The sequence below is a fragment of the Botrytis byssoidea genome (assembly GCF_014898295.1).
Source record: "Botrytis byssoidea strain MUCL 94 chromosome Unknown BBYS_026, whole genome shotgun sequence".
Classification (NCBI taxonomy): domain Eukaryota; kingdom Fungi; phylum Ascomycota; class Leotiomycetes; order Helotiales; family Sclerotiniaceae; genus Botrytis; species Botrytis byssoidea.
In genome coordinates, this window is record NW_024065867.1 from 444,139 (window position 1) to 462,555 (window position 18,417).

Sequence of the window (18,417 nt, forward strand, 5' to 3'; positions counted from 1 at the left end):
TGATGAAATCTTCAGCCTTGTTGGGTTGGTAATCGATAGCGTGATACAAGGGTATACAGGTGGGAGGGATAGACGAATTGAGGCTCACAGTATCATTGAGTAAGTACCAATGTATCGTTGTTCCTGTGTTTGTTTGCTGTTCGTTAATTCAAGGACAAGCGCTTATTAGTGGGGAAAATGCTCACTCCGATGCTGCTATAGTCGAGCTCAATAACCTCCCGCCGCAGAGCAAGCGCTTGCGACAAGCGTCAATTCGGAGCTGAATGATATTGATTGGTTGAAGTTGGCTGGTACCTCGTGGGAGGTCGGCGACCATGTTATAAGGTCCCCGAGTTATATATTAATATTGTATACGAAGAACCTCTCGGAACTTAAAAAGAAGAAGATATGTCGTGACAGCCAAGAGTAAATTAAGTTTGGATGTTACGCGCCTCAAGCTTGCAGAAGTTTTGTGTTGCAATATTGAATTTGTGTCGATGTCAATCACGTGTATAAGTGAGGCCCAAGAAATTTGAGATAGGTATCATTGTCGGAACTAGAGTGCTACAATGTGAGCACTTCTTTCAAATTTGTCAAGTTATCCGACTTTGTTGAACTTTGATTTGCCTGTCTCTGTGAACCCATTACCGGTGAAGCAATGCCAAAGAAATTGGAGCAATCGAGATAGGTATGGTGAAAGACTCGCCGCGTTGACCAAAACCCGTGCTGGCCATGTCCATTTGTTCAGTTCGCCTGATATGCTGATAACAAGTACCAACTATTTGAGTGACATGGTCTCAATTATCGCCATAAATGGCGGCGCGGATGATCTGGCGTGCTCTCCGACTGGTAATATTACCTCTGTCTCTGCAATCAGTAACCAAGACCTATGCTCACCCCAATCTTACAACCTCCTTCAGACGAGCCATAATCGGTTGCCTATCTTCAAGTAGCTTCTATGGAATGATCTCGTGGAGCACAGGTCAGTCTATATGGAAGTATGCATACTCAAGATACCTAGGCATTGAGTGATCAGACTCTACCACAAGACCTTCGCAGGGGATTCAGGGTACTGCCGTAAGACTTTCAGTACGTAGTCCAGGTGGTTGTAGAATCTCCACGCTTATACAGTATTTGAATGTTGAGAGGACTGACATCTCCCAAACCTTGGATAGAATCACAGGGCATCGGTCTATGGAAGGGATTCTGCTCATCTGAGAGGCAATGCTGTAGGCACCTGGAGTGGCATCTTTCACTGTAATACATTTAGTTTCAAAGTCATACACCAACTCTACCCTGACTGAATCTTGACATACTCACCCTGCTTGAACAAATTTTCTTCTCTGTTGCTGTGTTGAATTTAGTAACCTTGTAATTCGAATTTCGAACACGAGGAAAAACCTTCACTACGGGTATTTCTCCAAAGGAAAGTATGAAGCATTTGATATAGTGTGAAAACTGCTGAATCGAATGCCGAAGTCGGTGCTATATGAAGAACTGCTCCTGTCGGCACTTGGCCTGCATGATACACTTTCGGCGAATGAGTCGGGGACTGATGGTATCGGAACAATTCTGGATGGCTAATATGCATTGTAGACAACTACGGGAGAGGGAAATCATGCAGCCAGGGTGCAATCTGCGAGAAAGTCGACCTGACGGTCAATTGTCACTTCTGCTGTGTAACAATCATGCAAGGCACAGGTGGTTGGCCAGGAAAGGCCGCAGATTGACTGCTGAAAGTATTTCAATCGATCACTAAGTGAGAAGATGGAATAGAAATACGATGCGCAGCTCCAATCGCGTTAAATATTGAATACGACCATGAACTTAAATTATTGATATAGAGTCCATCATGACTAGAACTGACTAGATATATATCTTGCTAGACCCAGCAGATGCGAACACGCTGCCCATAGTTGTAGCGAGCGAACCGAAAAGTGCTATTATGAACAGGAAGTCCTAATGTACTAAGTTGAGTAATATATTCGATTGAATCTTATAATGCTGTTATTGATGTTGAGCTGCCTGTAAAGCAACTTTCCTGGATGGACAACCACTGTAGATATGCATGCTATTGGAGATTGCTACTGCAGCGACATGACAGGAGAATCCGAGCACTCCCAATCCAGCGCAAATCGATTGATATGCATTGAAACTTGCATGAAGCCGGCATTCCATGCACCATGCAGACGATGTCAATGTTCCTCACTTTTCCCAGTCCATGCTGGCATCACTTATGATCGTGAATCGTCAACATGAACGAAATGACTCGTGTTTATGTGTCCCAGTATCTTTGGAGTGACTTGAACGAGCTATGTGTAAAATTCCTAGGAGTTATCGTGCGTTAGCGGCGCACAGTAGCCTCGTGTTTTTGAAGCAACTGTGGTGTTCTAAATTTGTGATGGCTGCCAATTTTGTCACCTCGGAAAATGACACTATGAGACATGTTGCAGTACCCAACACGGGGATTACGTCAAAACGGCCCTGGCATCCATCTATCTTAATTCGTACATGACTGCAGGTATCAATCAGGATGAAACAAAATTAGTTCAAGTCCCAATTTTGGCGTCTCACTAAGATTTGCGGTCCTCCGCTTTTATAAAAACCAAGTGATTGGGAAGTGGACGAAAAGAGTCTTGAAGAGAACTGTTGCAAGATCGCAACCTGGCCAAAGAACACCCTAAAAGAGATGCGGGACGAGAAAGAAATAATTGTCTAACGATGATTCAGAAAAGATATGTAATCGTAGCCGATATTATCATGGATGCGAGCTTCAATTCATTCTTAGTGCGGTCGGATATCAGCATCGTCCAAATTCGTGTGGGCGCTATCTAACCTAGCTCCCCCCCCCCCCCCCCCCCCAACTAAAATGATCCAGGAACAACAATCTTGCAGTCGATCGAATCAGGTATTAAGTGTGGACGATGTGACTATCACTTCAACCCCTCCTAATCCAAAGGGAAACCTGCTAGATGCTGACGCGTTTTGTTCTTGGAGAGTTTCTCTTAAAATATCCCTATTTCAGCGGTCAAAGAGAAAGTCCAGTGACTGGTATCCCGCCACTAGTGGTCAACAATGGACGCGTTCCGACTGGAACCAAGGCTTTAGACCATGGTTAACGGCTTCATGCATTGAGATTACGTGTAGTATGTTGCAGAATCATTCTCTAATTATGATCGCCAGGAATGCCACTCTCGACATATGTTCCCTGGACCTGAGGGAAACATGTGTAGGCAAGCTAATTTGGGATGATGCTTATCAGATCGAAAATCCTCAGAAATCCGCTAGATAAGCTTGCTTGCTTCCGTACATGGTATTATGATGATCAAAAAGTGAATGATTTTGTTTGCTTGTTTGATCGCATTCGCAATAAGACATCCGGCGGATTTACCTCCAATACATCCATCACGGAGAGTCTTAGGTAGGTAGTGGAGATGATCAACTTCTCGAAGTTTTGAAAAAGTAACTGTCGCGAACCTCATATAGAATTGAATTGAAAAGGTATGCCGCATCACATTTTGTTTCTGAAAACTGGTTCCAATCAATGCCGAATTTCGATGGCCCTTTTTGCTTCCCTTGACTTTCTGTGTCAACCGATCCGAGCCATAAGATCGATCATCTCGTCTCTAGACCCCAAAATGGCCCTGTGCCGCGTGAGATATATGTTCCATTCATTATGCCGCAAATGTAGTCAGCTCAATCATGGATTTCAGGTCTCGAGCCTTATGGTCAATCCAATCAGTAAAACATAAGCCACAAGACTCAGTGTCGTCAAAACAACCACAGCATTCCCACTGGTCCTAAATTTCTTCCTTCCCATGCCGTCCCCATCTATTTCGCTGAAGAATTGCCTGTTGCCCTCATACCTCCTATACAGGCTGACCATTAGAATGCCGGCTCCATATGTCGCGAATAAGGCTCCAATACTGTAGAATTCGGCCGTAAAGATCTTTAACACTACCAAAGCGAAACTGAATTGTCCCAAAGCAGTCCTTATATATGCTCCCTCGAAGGTTCTTTGTGCGGCTCGAATTTCCACAAGTCTGTATCATTTTCAAAACATGTCAGCCAGTGTATACATATACAGAATCCCGCACTACTTGTTGCTCATTTCAAGGCCAGAAGGGGAAATAAGAGGGACGAACTCTTGCGCCGTTAAAATAACGGATCTCGCTCTATGTAGGCGCAAATGTAATCTATCTTCCGGATGTGGCTCCAGAACATTCAGCAGAGTATTCATGGTGATAATGGAAGTTGTACATAGTATAGAAATACTCTAGCACTAGTAGAGGTAGATGAGACTGGAGAAATACCTCGAACATACCGACGAATCGGCTCAATCCATGAGTAGACATCCCGTAAGTACCTAGGTAAAATACGAAGCAGGTAATTATACGGGGTACAGGGGGCTTTGTTGAGGGCTTTGTCCGTATTACATTAAATGATATGTTTGTTGTAGAAGTTCATAGCGAATGATGATGAGTTTAGAGCACGACATCACTCATGGTCCAAGCTAGATGCCTGAGGCATATACAACATCAATTGCTCGCCACCAATACTCAGGTATGTATCTCATTTCAATGACTTCACATATATCCATATATATACAAATCTGACACTCAGTCTTTGAATCTTCTCGTCTTTTTGAATGAATAAAACCAGTGAGTGATAGATTGAATCCTGTCCATGTATCGCTACATTTATACCAATTGGCCAGGAGTGAAGCAATCTACCTACTTAATCCCTGCTTTTTCTGGTAATATCTCTTCCGTACTGTTCATTTGTCTAATGAGGTGTCCATGGAAAATCCCCCGCCGTCATGAGATTACTTAGATGTATCCCACTTTAAGATATCAAACCCCCCCCCCCAAATGATAAAGAAAAGAAAATCGCTGTCTTTTTCCTCCTAAAAAGAATTATAGTAAAGACCAGTCGCCAAACCAGTCCATTTAATATCGTTTCGCATGATGATGACCCCAATGTTCCGTGTAAAGAAATTCCCAATCTTTCTGTGTCCAGTATATACAAAAAGGCGCTTTCCGTCCTGTTCATTCAGGACTTCGAGCGAGGTTACATTTATAATCGCGCCTGGCGAGAAGCCCTTATCGCTTTCGCTTTTCCCCGCCCAGATTTTACCCCAATCGCGAAATCTGTTGTATCGAACAGTCAACATATGCCGGAATAATAACCAATTCCATGCGCCAATAATCCAGAAACGTAACCGTGATCCGCGATGTGCTGTTGTTCGATTGAAATGTATTCCTTGTTCCGCTAACGGCCTGCTGCATGTGGCTGGCCAGCATAATAGACCCCGCCTCCAGAACTATTGAATCCGCCATATCCTCCCACACTTTCTTCTTCTTCTACAATGCGCTGTCCTCCTTGAGCACCATTCCAAGAAGCATATGTATCAACTCCAGGTGAGACTTTCGCATAACCGCCAGTATACGGTTGATTCCAGCCCGAGTAAGGTCCCGCCGACATTGGAGTTGCAGAATGTGTGTAAGCTGTTCCAATTGTTGACGCGGACGAGATTTCGGCAGCAGAATGTGGATGTGCAGTTGTGATGTTTGGCGGATATATTGCACCGTTAGAAGCACGGGTTCTCGCAGGAGCGTATGAATCCGACGGGTTGGGAAGCCCATAAGCGGAATGTTGATGGCTGTTCTGCATTCCTTCCAAGTTGCTATACGAAACAGATCGCTGTGGTGCTGACCATTCCGGCTCTCTTGGATTCGTTTCTGGCTGACCATGATGGCCTCTGCTTTGCCAGTTTTGCGCATTGGCCAGGTGCATGTTAGGGGTCGTGTAAGGTGAGAACCCTGGAGTCATTGGAGATTCTTGGGAGGCAGGCCAGTAATTTCCAGACATGTCTGCTGGAGGTTTGGTACCTGGAGAGACTTCTGGTGCCATCCAAGCTGTTTGACCACCATTATAGTCAAAGTTACGTGATGAAGTGACGACTGGAGAGCCGTTAGTATGAAAATACATGGAAGTCAAATTACATACCCTTGTTATCGGGAGAAAAGCTTTCGTTTCTTTCTTTTTTGACCTGAGATCCTCCGAGGTTCTGGATTGATGGCATGCTTAGATGGTAAGGAAGATTAGGCTGCATGTCGGGTATCTGGCTAGATGGAATTGACGGTGAAGATGATTGAGAGGTTCCTCCAGTTCCACTTGGGGCTTTGGAGCCTCGACGCTTAGGTTCTGGCTGAGGTTGTTGGTCGACCGGATAGAAATTGCATTCCTTTTTTAATCTAATGCAATTTGAGCATCGATTTTGAGGATCTGCTGGAGCCGGTATACATCTGATCTTGCGTCGACGACAGTGACCTATGACGATAAGTTAGCATATCCATTAATGTTTCACTTCGTCTTAAAAGATAGATCGCATCTGTCTTCGATGGACGAGAATAAATCTTACCACATGCTACCGACGTTCTATGATAACCTAATTTGTTTCTTCTCTTATCATTGACCAAGGCCAAGGCAGCCACATCAGTATTGTTAGAGGTTCTGATATTTGGAGTAGACATTGATCGTTTTGCTTTGGATTCTTTTGTCGCTTTTGATAAGGAAGAAGCATCAAGTTCCCGGGCAGATGGAGATGGCCCTTGTCCATGTAAAGGTGAGTGAGATCGAATTGGTTCCATATGATGATCGTAACTGGGCATCATATTTTGGTCGAGACCTTGATTCATGGTATGATACGGGTAGGCCATTGGGGATATCTGATTTGGATTTCTTCTTGAGAAGTTGTGATGTGGTAAATCGGCCATACTCCAGGAACTGGACTTGGAGCTGAATGGACCTTGAACAGAGACTGCCATCAATCGAGGCTATGTTCGCGTATAATGTCGAGTGCCAGTGAATATCTTCCCTCACAAAAAAAAATAACTGTTTGTCGCCAAAACTAAACTTTTGCACGACTTCGACGATAATTGATACCAAGAAGGAAAATTTTTATGTCTGAAGACCAGGGAATAATTATACAAATATTCACTACTTGATGCTTTTCAAATTTGGTAAAAAGATACCTCAAAGGTGGATTGAATCCGAAGGAGCGAGCTGACAACGGAATCGTGTTTGATGATGTCGAATTAAGCAGGCTGCGGCACTTTTTATTGGCGTCGAAAGTTGGTCTGGGGACAGTCGAGCGGCAAGAAAACGCATTAACTCCAGTTGCGCATCGATTTCAGGGACTTCACGAGCCCATTATTATTGATCTTCAAGTATGTAATATGCAGGAGGATAGGTGAATCGAAGGGAATCTGTGGCTTGAGGTGTGGTAGAGAGAACTGACTACTTGTGCCAGGTAATTCCAAGCGGAGAGAAACAATGCTTCTTGGGGGGATAAGCAGCCCGTGGGAGTTGAATAGCCCTGATGACGAATGAGAGAAGAGGAATGCACGCCACAGAAGGACAGTCTAGAAATCCTATCTTTTTAGGGTTGGACGTTGAGATATCGGAAGTTATAAACGATGATTACAATTCTTCAACAGCGAGTTTGTGGCCAAGAAAATGATCGTTAAGAAATGAGAGAGAAAAGATGGATAGAAGTATGACAAGTCTAAACAATTGTTGATTGACGTTGGTTCTTTCGAGAACGATTTAAGATGTGTGGCAAGGAAGATGGTAAGGTTTCTTCAGGAAGTATAATCTATACAAAGGGATCAACAAATCTTCCTGGAGGCATGCGACGACACCAACCAGCAGCTCCACCCCCTGGGCATTGGCAACCCGGATCAAAATGAATGCCTGTCAGCTCCAGCTCCATCTACAGCCCTAGCATGCCTTACTATGTACCTGGTATCCTAGTATCCTTGTTCTTCTGGCGCCATCGTTTCTATTCTGATGTCCTACCTAGTCCATATTCTACTGAACGTCGGTGGTTATCTTGGTCCGCTAAACCATATTGCACACCCATAGGACATTATCATACTAGGACTAATAGTGTCAAATCTCAAGAGAGACAATGCTCATTGTGGCTCGATAAAGGAAGGCTCTAGAGTGGAAGTATATCATGATGGACCAATCCCGGTGAGATTTGGATCATTTTGGGGAATGTAGCAAGATTCGGAAGCAATTGCGAGAGCCTTCAGCAAACAAAGAATAATGACCCATTTATTCGGTAATTATTCTTGGGATCTACCATGCGTGGATTGGCTATATTGATATAATATGGAAAGTGGGCTTTCTTTCGTTCGTCGGGGGTGAATTGGAATTTGGAAAGTTCATCAATAGAGTTTGTTGTGCATATCAAAGGTTTCTCGCATATCCATTGAACAAGGTATTTTCCTGCTTTTTCCTGATCCACTAACTACAGAAACTACAAAACTCATCATTCTATAAGTCAATTCACCTAAGGATTGGTCTTGAAAGCTGCTATGAGCTAACAGTTGGCGGGTACCGCCGCTTAATACCCTGACAAACCTGTCAAATGCGACCGATAGTCCATATTTGGTTCTGACGACTCGCGCGAATCGGCGAGCTTCATAGCCAGTTTGTTCGATAGTACAGTATTGCATTATCAAACGTTAGTATGCAGCCACACCAATAAATTCGAATTGCCTCTAAGGAGCGTGACGAGCCTAAGTTGTAAAACTAAGACCACATACGCCCTGGCTCCTGACTACCTATGGCTCGAGTGAAGATTACTTGTTGTTTTCTTCAGGCGATGAATATGTTCCGTACATAATTAAAGAAAAGTTGACAGTGGTTGACATGCTTCCTATGGTTGCACTCTTCCTTCATTGATCTCCCTACAACGCCGAGTGACGATGATTTGCAGAATGCATCGACGCTCCTTGTAAAAACAATTTAATGAAATCCAGATCCGAAGAATAGTTCGAGTCTTCGAGATGGATGCACATCTAGTTCCGCACTATCGTGGATTTACCTCTCCACACAATGGCACACATTCAACCCACCCTCTCAATACAAGCCCCTTGACCCTGGAAGCTTTTGGTAGTACCAAGGTCCAAATGAAGTAATACCTAGGTATCATTCGGAACTATTTGTGTTCTTTGAGAATACGATGAATTTTCCTGTATTTTTTCTTACATTTATGCATACCAACATTTTGACTTTCTCCTAGATCCGATACCAGCATACTATCAAAACGAGTTCCCAAATCAGAAACCCCAACTCCGTTACTTCAGATCGGGTATTACGAAAAGCATGGAATGGGTAAAGGGTAAATGACTCTTGGCCTGTCCACCGCTATCTTCCATTCAGAGATTTCATCTTGTCCTCATTGTCAATTTTAGCTGACTTTGTGTATCCCTTCTAAGTTTCAACGAAATGCTATGAGGGAAACAGCCCCGGTTCTAGTCTCCGAGCGTGTCAGCGGCTGGGCTCTTTTGGAGATTACGGAGTAAAAGTGTTGCATGGATCATAAACACCCCTAACCTCACCAGACATTTCAATAGGATCTTCAAAGTCTCCATAATGGCCGAAGCCTTGACCATTTGTTGCTGTCGATCAATCTAAGCAATCATGATCTTCTAATTTGCTGGGTTCATTTGACTTCATTTTCTCAGGGTTCATGGTATGAAGTTGGGTCGTGATTTTATGGTAGTGATATGGATATGCCCGGTGTGGTAGCACAGCCGTGATGTTCTAGTAAATGCACACCTCTACACGTGGAGATTTCCTTTTTCTTGGTTTAAATTTCATGCAATACACCTGTACTGTACATCATTCAGCCTACATTCGGTATAGCCATGTTGCACTTCAATGATGCACACAATACACAATTTGTTATCTGGTAAATTGGAACATACCTAATCATTATGATTTAGCATTTTTCGAAAAAATAGCTTTTAAGTTTTAAATCACTTTGAAGCCTATATGAAGCCTCCAATCTACTTCGTAATATTGATACATGCGTCACAAGCGAGCACAATACTGAAGATCCTTCTAAGCTATTTTCCATGATACTGTAGTCCGATCCCTCATCCAAGCTCTCGGATTCTTTCACCCGGAAACTATCACCCATTGTGAAAATTTACGGGTATTACTTTACTCGTATGCTTCGTATTTTTCCTACACTATCTCGAAACGCTTGATGGGATGGGCTGTGAACAATTACACTTGTATGTAAAATCTATGCTCGTTTCATCAATTCCGGAATTCAATATTGCTACAATATTTCGCATCTGATCGCCGATGATTCGAAGACCTGCTCAATCAAATCGATGCATGCATGATATTACAATATGTCGTATGTACACATAAAACATTACCGGACTTATTTATAGGATTATTCGAGTATTGCGTTGTACAGGCACATGCAGACAGCCACGGCAACCACCACACCACCCACACACCTCGGCCATTGAACCATTCTATGGGGTTGCATGAAGCATGAAAAGCGTGTTTTGCTCGTGGGTACCTTTCTTCAGGAACAATCTGAACGGGAGGTTTGTCTTGGAGGGGAAGTCAAAACCGTTGAGTATCGTACTTGAATCCATCACATTTTTTTAGACACAGGATGAACCCCATATGAAGAAAAGCGTTGTGATGTTATTTTCCCTTTCCCGAGCCCATCTGGGACTCTGTCGCTAAAAACCCACCTGCACCAAAAAAAGTCAACAGAACGCCATTATCGGAAGGACAGCTTCGGCTTTCTCTACACACTCAGCTCAATGAATACTAGGTAATGGCAATAATTGATATCATGCGACCAAAATTACCAAGTTCAGCGAAACTCAGCAAGAATCAATGATTTATTTTTCAATATAAAATGAAAGCGATGGCCGGATCGTCGCCTATTCGTGGGGTTTTGGTGGATTGGTGGGCTTTTGACTGATTTGTGTGGGTTCTAGTCGAACTGAGATGAAAAGTGGGAGAAAAGATGCAGCTTGCAGCTTTCTTACTCGTGCGTCATGACCACCATATGTGGGGAGAATTTCTTCGCCGTCAGCAATACTCTGTGAAAAGCTTCAAACGAGGCATACGAAGAAACCCAATGCAACATCAATAATCATACAACATACACAATCATATCACACTGACTGTACTATACAGTTCTGTACGAGATCACATCGGCATCCATGATTACCAACCTGATGTCGAATGTATGTAATCGATATATTTGATAACGCTCGATATCTTGGTGTTGGTGGATCGCGAGCGACCATTAATTACGAGGACAAAAGGTCTAAATAGCCGATGCTACCTACCTGAGACCGCTTCTAGTTTTCCCACATGGCATGCATGTTACAGGCTTAGGCCTCCGAAGCCACGATGATGACACACTATTGTACTCCGTATTATCCATCGATTTAATCTACTTAGACATCAAATAATCTTCGGCTTTTGGTGGTAACACTCTTATTCTCACACTAAGGCGCCATCGAGAAGTTTCAAGCGACAAGTTCCAAGGATTTTCGTCTTTCTGACTATCTAAATGGTTACAACGACCGAGAAAATCTCCGACCACATGGTCAAGGAGAGCAAGCGTGAAAAAAACGGAGAACAAGGACCCCAAGAATTAAAATCAATTTCATTTCAGCCTCCCAGAAAGTGATCTTGTATTGAACTAATACAATTCAACACATTTCCCATGCCCCAAAAGGAGGCGTACAAAATCTGCAGTTGGTCTGCAGTGGGTTCTGCTTTCATTGGATTTCAGCTCCCTTTGAAACAAGAGGCGTGGGAGATCATGCCTATTTGCAGAAGGTCAAGATGAACCTTCCTTCGAAATTCTTATATTATTGTAGACTAATGGACATGGCCTGTCTCCTCTTTGTCCCTGTCTTGTTACTTCCCTGGTATCCTTGACTACCATGAGACTGCGAGTCTGCAACGATGGCCAGGTGTGAATGGATTCTAGAAAAATTGCCTAATCGTCGATCTTTTCACGGTTGCGGCTTCCTCCCGCATGTCAAAATCCATAAAGGAATTTTACGATGCTAAATTCAGTATAAGACATACACGGAACCCCTGGAGATCACCAACATCCTTATTTCCTCGATACCCTCTCAGAAGGTCTTTGCATTTTCCGCGACAGAAAGGGAAATCTTGTGGCTTCTCGGGGCTCATTTGTTTCCTTTCCAGTATCTCTTATCTTGCCCCAATTTCCCTTTCCGTTTGATCTCCTCGGTCCGATCTTACCTGACAAGCCGAGAGACACATATTAACAAATATCTTATAGTCATGGATTAGTTTGGAGTGTAGCAGTACAAGGATTCTACTCCATAATGAGGAGCTAACCTTGAATTGCTTCAATTTACAACAAACATCCAAGAACACCATACGATCTTACACCGGTACATTGTGATATCTCAATTCAATGAACGATCACTCGCTACGGATTATAAAAACTTCGACGTTCAAACTGGGGCGTTCCGGTGAAAACGGTGATATCATTGGTGAACATGTTATGAAGCTTGCTGTGCAAGGCCTAGATTAAATGCTTAAACTGCTGCCTGAATGCGAGGTCAAGGATTACAAGGTTCAATCACGCCCACCTGTTACCAGCTACTCCTTTCTTGAATATTCAACATGCGTTTTTAACGTATTTTGACCAGTCTCAAAGTCACAGCGACCTAGTTTCCTGTCACAGGACATACGGTTACAATTGCCAATCTTCTAGTACACTATATATAGATTCAAAATTGGGGCGACAGCGTTGTTCAGCCTGCCTTGGAATCAAATCGAGGAGGCGAAAACGTACTCAACCAGCCATGGTGTGCTACATCGCGAGATGCGGAACGCGGCTGCTTCCAATCGATCCATCTTCTATACATCTAACTATCATCTGATGGTGTAAGAGTATTAGATGAAGGATCCAGCTTCAACGGTAAGCCCTGTCGAAGCCTCAATGAACAATGAATCCGTAAAGAAGATGACGGCTGGAAAAATAAGTCGAGGACAGTACTAGGTGATCAACTTCTTCAATGATGCGGAGATCTGAACGTGCTTAGACGTCACAATTTCAATAGAGCTTTATCCGTTGGCGGGTCTCAAGCCTCTTGAGACGCCATGCAGTTTCATGGCAACAAATGCTTCTTCCTTCTCTTTGGTGGTTTATCTCGAACAATGTCCTCATGCCCTGGCAGGAAAAGTTCAAAAAGACACAATTGTGAAGTGTTAGATATGTTGAATCTCATAGAGAACATTTTGATATTGTAAGACACTGGCTTCGAAACACTGTCTCGATTACCATCGCACTTGTAGCAACTTCATTAATAGCTTTCATGTCGGCTTCTTGAATACTTGAAGTTCTGTCACTTCACCGGTTTGAATGTGCCTTCAGTCTCACGAAGAATCCTGAAGTTGTGACGAGAGCGAAGCAGTTTGTTCGTCGTCTGACTGCTAAGCTAACGGCGCAAGGGAGAGAGTAGCTGGAGCTTATATTCTTCTCAATAATTATGCGTGACATCAATGTATCGATTGGCTCGACGTTGCACCATAGTGCACTTCGAGTTTGAAAAGACTCACAGTCTTGCAAGTGTCTTGGAGGGGTTCATTCCTCCACCTTTTCAACTTTTCCATGAAAGGTCTCAATGCTATTTATGTGCATCCGAGCTAACGACTCTGTCGTTCAAACATTCATTGTGCAAGAGTAATTGAAGGTAGGAGGAACACAAAGTTAAGTTATGGTTCCGCCACTATCTTTCATCATTATCCTTCCAATGCTGTCCCTACATTCTACCATTGTGTTAGACTTTTCGAAAGATGTCTTACCATATCGTAGTTGAACCAGTCGTTATGATGGAAAGAAAAACAGCACTCTGAGATGCTACATTGACTGGAGAATATCAACTACGTTCCATTGCTAAGAATCCTGTGAATGCGACGCGCCTGGCGTCTCTGAAACCAGAACTAAACACCAATCGCAAAATCTACCTGCAGATAGCTCTCTATCCATTCACTTCACACAATACAATGAGATGAGTATAAAGTCCGCTACAGGGTTTCCACGTCAAAGACTAGGATAGACGTCAGATTCTCTCAATACAATGCCCTCGTTTTGAACACAAGGTGGATAGAAGTGAACGAAGACTACTCGGTCAGACAGACGTCTATCTGGAAGCTCAAAGCATCCAGCAGATCACCCCCCAATAGTTCACCGAGTTCCAGAGCTTATCCTTCTCGTCTTATTTGCACTCATGTCGAAAGAGGCTTCGTGAGGATCAGAATCTCAACATCAATGAATCTGCCTTGCGTGAACGACCCGCTCAGGAGAGGTGCTTGGGATCTTGGAGGGTCTTGTTAGCTATCTGCCTACTCGCCGGCATGCCGGCATGCCGATTTGAGTATTTTGAAGAGCCATCGGTATTAGCGTAAATCTACGGATGTGAAGATTAAAGGGAAGATAAACAGGTCGCTCTTGTGTGAATGTATCGGGATTTTATCCCATGAGAGTCTAAATCTCCATCATCTAACCTTAAAATATACAGGCTATTAAATCTCTGGAACGCTTTTTTAGAATTTAGAGAGAATTGCTTGATTACATTCTTATCAATATTTTCACTCCGAATTTCCAGCTACCCGACTCCTAATCTCATCAGCCTTGTATTCTATTCCCATAACCCCAAATCCAAATCCCAAATCCCAAATACACAGCATCCCCATCCCCATCAATTCCCAGCCCCCACCTTCCCTCTAGAAACCTCCTTACTTCATCTATCCATAAGTTGTATCGAAATATACGAAAACTCCCATCATCACAAATCCCTCTTCCTCATCTTCCATACTTCAAACTACACAAATACCCTCACACCCCAATCTCCTTATCTCTCCCATCCACGCCAATAAAAAAGATCTTTTCCCATCCACCCACACTCTCGCTCATTCATTCAATCACAAGACATCCAAACTCCCCATCCTATCCCATCCCATCACCATCTCTCGCATATCGAGATACAAAAGTCTATATATCTTTTACACTCATTCACTTTCAATCACACGCCAGTATAATGCTGTGAGTAGAAATCCTTCACTTGGGGATTCGGAGGGTTGGGACATGCGATCTTAGGTGGTTTGGGACTCGATCGGGACTTTGAAGTGGGTATATGACAAAGAGATGGGAGTGAGTGATGAATGATATTTAGAGCCTGGGGAATGAGTGTGTGGAGAGGGGAGAGGGGAGAAGGAAGAAATGTAAATTGAAGGGAGAAAACATGGTGAAATGATCTTGGTAAAAGTGAGAGATGACTCTACGAGCCCTTCACATTCCGTAGGCTTTCAGTATAGAAACATATCAAACATCAAATCATCTAGTAACTCCCGACAGAAGTCCGGCCCAGAAAATTCTTTCAAGTCTTTATTACATTGCTCTATTTAATTCTAATGTTTCCTTCTAGATCTCTTCTATCTTAATTACTATACAGGACGGAACCTCATATTCTATATTCGACCAGTGGACAATAGTAAGGTCCGAGTCCAAACTCCTGTCTTCTATCTATTACCCATTCTCAAAACACCGAACCCAGAACCTGTCCCATTTTCCCAAGAAACCAATAGCTAAACCATATCTCTGACATTCCCAATGGGTCTCATAAAATAACACCTTGAATTGACCAAAGTCCTCACAGTATCACTCCTCGGCCTCAACGGCCACTCCCTATTTTCATATACATCGTTCGTCAAAGCCCTCATACTCAAACACACACTCCCACTTCCGAGAGGCCACTGCGTCTCATCTGTCTCCGTCATCGACTTTGTTTTGCTTCTCGTCTCCACCTCCGTACTCTCTATCCTTTCATCCGGAAGCTCTTCGACCGTAACATGTCCTCCCGCTGTCTTCTCTCTCTTCTTATCTCCCGATTCCCCCTCACAAAAAAAATCCTCATCCACCTCTCTGATGCCAAACCCCGACATCTTCAACACTCCCATCACGCCGACGCTCCCCATTCTCCCTCGACCCATGCCAAGTGTACTTCTAGAACTTCTTGCACTATCCAAAAGAGTACTGCGAGTAAACGACGTAAAACTTGAAACCCTCGAATCTGAATCAAAAGCCGTATATGTAGAATTTGAATCTCGATATGTAGAAGCTCGTTTATTAGCGATGAGATTCATATTGTATATATAATTTGGTCTTTCGGTATAGGTAGTTCTGTATGGTTGAATTTGGCCGAGAGATTCATTGGGATAAAGTGAAGAGAAAGTTTGGGGGAAAAAGAGACGGAGAAGAGGACGGAGAGTCGCGCCACTGAATGCAATTATTCCGAGTCCGGGCTCAATCGTGGACCACTGGATAAGGATTAGTATGGAGAAATTAAAACATGGTTGAAATATCGCAAGTGCACATACGATGGCTATATCTGTGGTTGCGTATAGAAAATCATTCGTGATCGGTAGGTCTTTGATAAAAGGTATACGTATTATTGTTGTAACTCCAGCTCTAGTTTTATATATCAAATCTTATTCACAGTTTGTCGATTTATGAATGACTTACAGTAAACCAAGAGAAAGAACACCGGAGATAGAGAGTTTGGCCTTCATACTCATCTTCAAATCCCACATAACCCAGATAGGCAAAAGACCAAGCGTCCAGTCCACAGTAAACCCTATAACAGAATGTGCTACGCTGGCTGCTGGAACTATACTGCTATCTATGCAGAAGCCTGTTGCACCTTCATATTGCTTCCAGATATAGTCAAATGGGGTGCATTGACGAAAAACGAGAACAATGAATATTATGGTAAAAGTAATGACAGAAGCTTGGGTTACGTAGATGATGCTCTTATGTAGTGAGCGAGTGGACAATCTGAGAAGAAACACAGAGATTGAAAGGCGTACAAAAAGAGTTGTGAGGGCAAAAAGGCTCCTGAGTAAAACATTAGCGATGGTTTAGGAGTTGGTTTCCAAGCTGGAATGTAACAATGCAACATGATAAGTTTCCTCGAGACAAGAAAGCTGGCATACTTACTCGTCAAACCACCATGCCTGGAGAGCTCTGGGGAGATCTTCACGTGAAATCTGATCAATATGTTGTCCACTACCGAACCTCACAGATCGTAAGCCTGCTGTGCCGTACAGAGTGTATAGAAACTGACTCTATTAGTCAAGGGAATGAATTTGGAAGGAAGAACTGACGAGTGACACCGTAAGCAAAGAATCATCAAAACTCCAAGATTTCGTAATGAAAAAGCGGACAATAACCCTAAGAGAAACGAACAGCCACGAAAGTCCCATAAAGACACAAAGAATAACAGCTGAACAACATTTAGCCTTGATGAGAATCATCTATCATGTTGTGATGTAAACTCACCGATTTCAGGACCTCGATCTTCCGCCATTATATAACAATGACTGATGGGACGAAATATTACAATCAATTATGTTTGAAGACATCAATTCTCCTCAACACACCATATTTTTCATGAATTTTGATGATATCTACATATAGTAATATCGAGAAATCTCATCTAAGAAACGGGATGAATGCACTAGAGCTTTTCCCCATATCTATACATGTGCATGCAACTTCGTGCATTCGTGCATTGAACCGTTACTATCCAGTATGGTATTTTGATAAAGACCTCTTTCGCAGGTGGACATATATCTACCATCGCACTCAATAAAGGCAAGATCTTCAGGTACGCGTAAATAAAGTTTGTGATTCGATAAAAAAAGTCTAGTTCGACTTTAGTACGCGAGCTAATGCCGGTAAGAAGCTAAAGTATCAAGCGAGACGGAAAGATGGATATCTTCTGTAATCGGGAAGTCTACTAAGGCTACAAAGCTATAGTAGTGAATACGAGAGGCCCCATTGGACCTAAATTTATTAAAGAGAAAGAGAAGATTTGGATGCACAGAAGAAATGTGGGGGTGCGGTTCGCTCAAACTTGGCTTCAAGATTGACTTAATGATTGAATCATCAACTCCACGTCCTCCTACGGACTGTATACTGGAGTAATGCTCCCCACAATTGAAGCAAAAACGCACCAAATGAGGTGTAGGTATCCGACATTGAAACAACTTGCGTCGAGTCCCAAAATCAACAACACAACATTGACATGCATCATACTCCCGGTAAAAGGTATGGTCGTCGAAATGACGCACGTCTACCTCGTACGATTGCCTGGCAATCCTGTACCTTTGGTTCCTTAAGTTGACACAATTTTGGGAGCGGCCGATAAGTCTTCGCGGCTAATGAATTGGGGGAGCGGCGTGCCGTAGGCTTGCGGAGCATATACCGAGGCTTTCAACGCTTGGGAGACGGGCCCACGGAAATAGTAAACAAAATCTCGGGCTGTTTAAACTTTATTCCTCATCTAGATTATAGTATTCTAGGTGGAAATGAATGCCGACCAAGAAGAAATTTGCGATGAAAGCATCCATGTCTTGGCTATAAGTGGCCAACTTCCCGCCCCAAATTTAGTAAATTTTAAGACTACGTCGAAGTGGAATATTTCCTACGGTCAATTTCGACCTAAACTTCTCCTTCAGCTTTTCGATGAAAATGTTTTTCATGTC

General features: G+C 43.1%; 4 protein-coding genes across 4 annotated transcripts; all 4 read right to left on the reverse strand.

The window, feature by feature from the left end:
• Positions 1 to 1,043: 1,043 nt before the first annotated feature.
• Positions 1,044 to 1,570, reverse strand: EAE97_010262 (uncharacterized protein; the record flags this gene model as incomplete). Its single annotated transcript, XM_038880777.1, has 2 exons — positions 1,044 to 1,234; positions 1,348 to 1,570. The coding sequence occupies 2 exons, from the start codon at positions 1,568 to 1,570 to the stop codon at positions 1,044 to 1,046; spliced, it is 414 nt and encodes a 137-aa protein (XP_038728487.1).
• Positions 1,571 to 2,832: 1,262 nt separating this feature from the next.
• On the reverse strand, positions 2,833 to 4,407 carry EAE97_010263 (uncharacterized protein). Its single transcript, XM_038880778.1, has 2 exons — positions 4,125 to 4,407; positions 2,833 to 4,022 (listed from the first exon to the last, which is right to left on the reverse strand). The coding sequence occupies exons 1-2, from the start codon at positions 4,217 to 4,219 to the stop codon at positions 3,689 to 3,691; spliced, it is 429 nt and encodes a 142-aa protein (XP_038728488.1). The 5' UTR covers positions 4,220 to 4,407; the 3' UTR covers positions 2,833 to 3,688.
• Positions 4,408 to 5,250: 843 nt separating this feature from the next.
• On the reverse strand, positions 5,251 to 6,809 carry EAE97_010264 (uncharacterized protein; the record flags this gene model as incomplete). The annotated part of the gene is made up of 3 exons (XM_038880779.1): positions 5,251 to 5,942; positions 5,989 to 6,312; positions 6,404 to 6,809. 3 exons carry the CDS (start codon positions 6,807 to 6,809, stop codon positions 5,251 to 5,253), a joined length of 1,422 nt encoding a protein of 473 aa, XP_038728489.1.
• An 8,436-nt stretch (positions 6,810 to 15,245) lies between these two features.
• On the reverse strand, positions 15,246 to 17,237 carry EAE97_010265 (uncharacterized protein; the record flags this gene model as incomplete). The annotated part of the gene is made up of 6 exons (XM_038880780.1): positions 15,246 to 16,188; positions 16,249 to 16,339; positions 16,394 to 16,765; positions 16,868 to 16,989; positions 17,035 to 17,153; positions 17,210 to 17,237. 6 exons carry the CDS (start codon positions 17,235 to 17,237, stop codon positions 15,457 to 15,459), a joined length of 1,464 nt encoding a protein of 487 aa, XP_038728490.1. The 3' UTR covers positions 15,246 to 15,456.
• Positions 17,238 to 18,417: the final 1,180 nt, after the last annotated feature.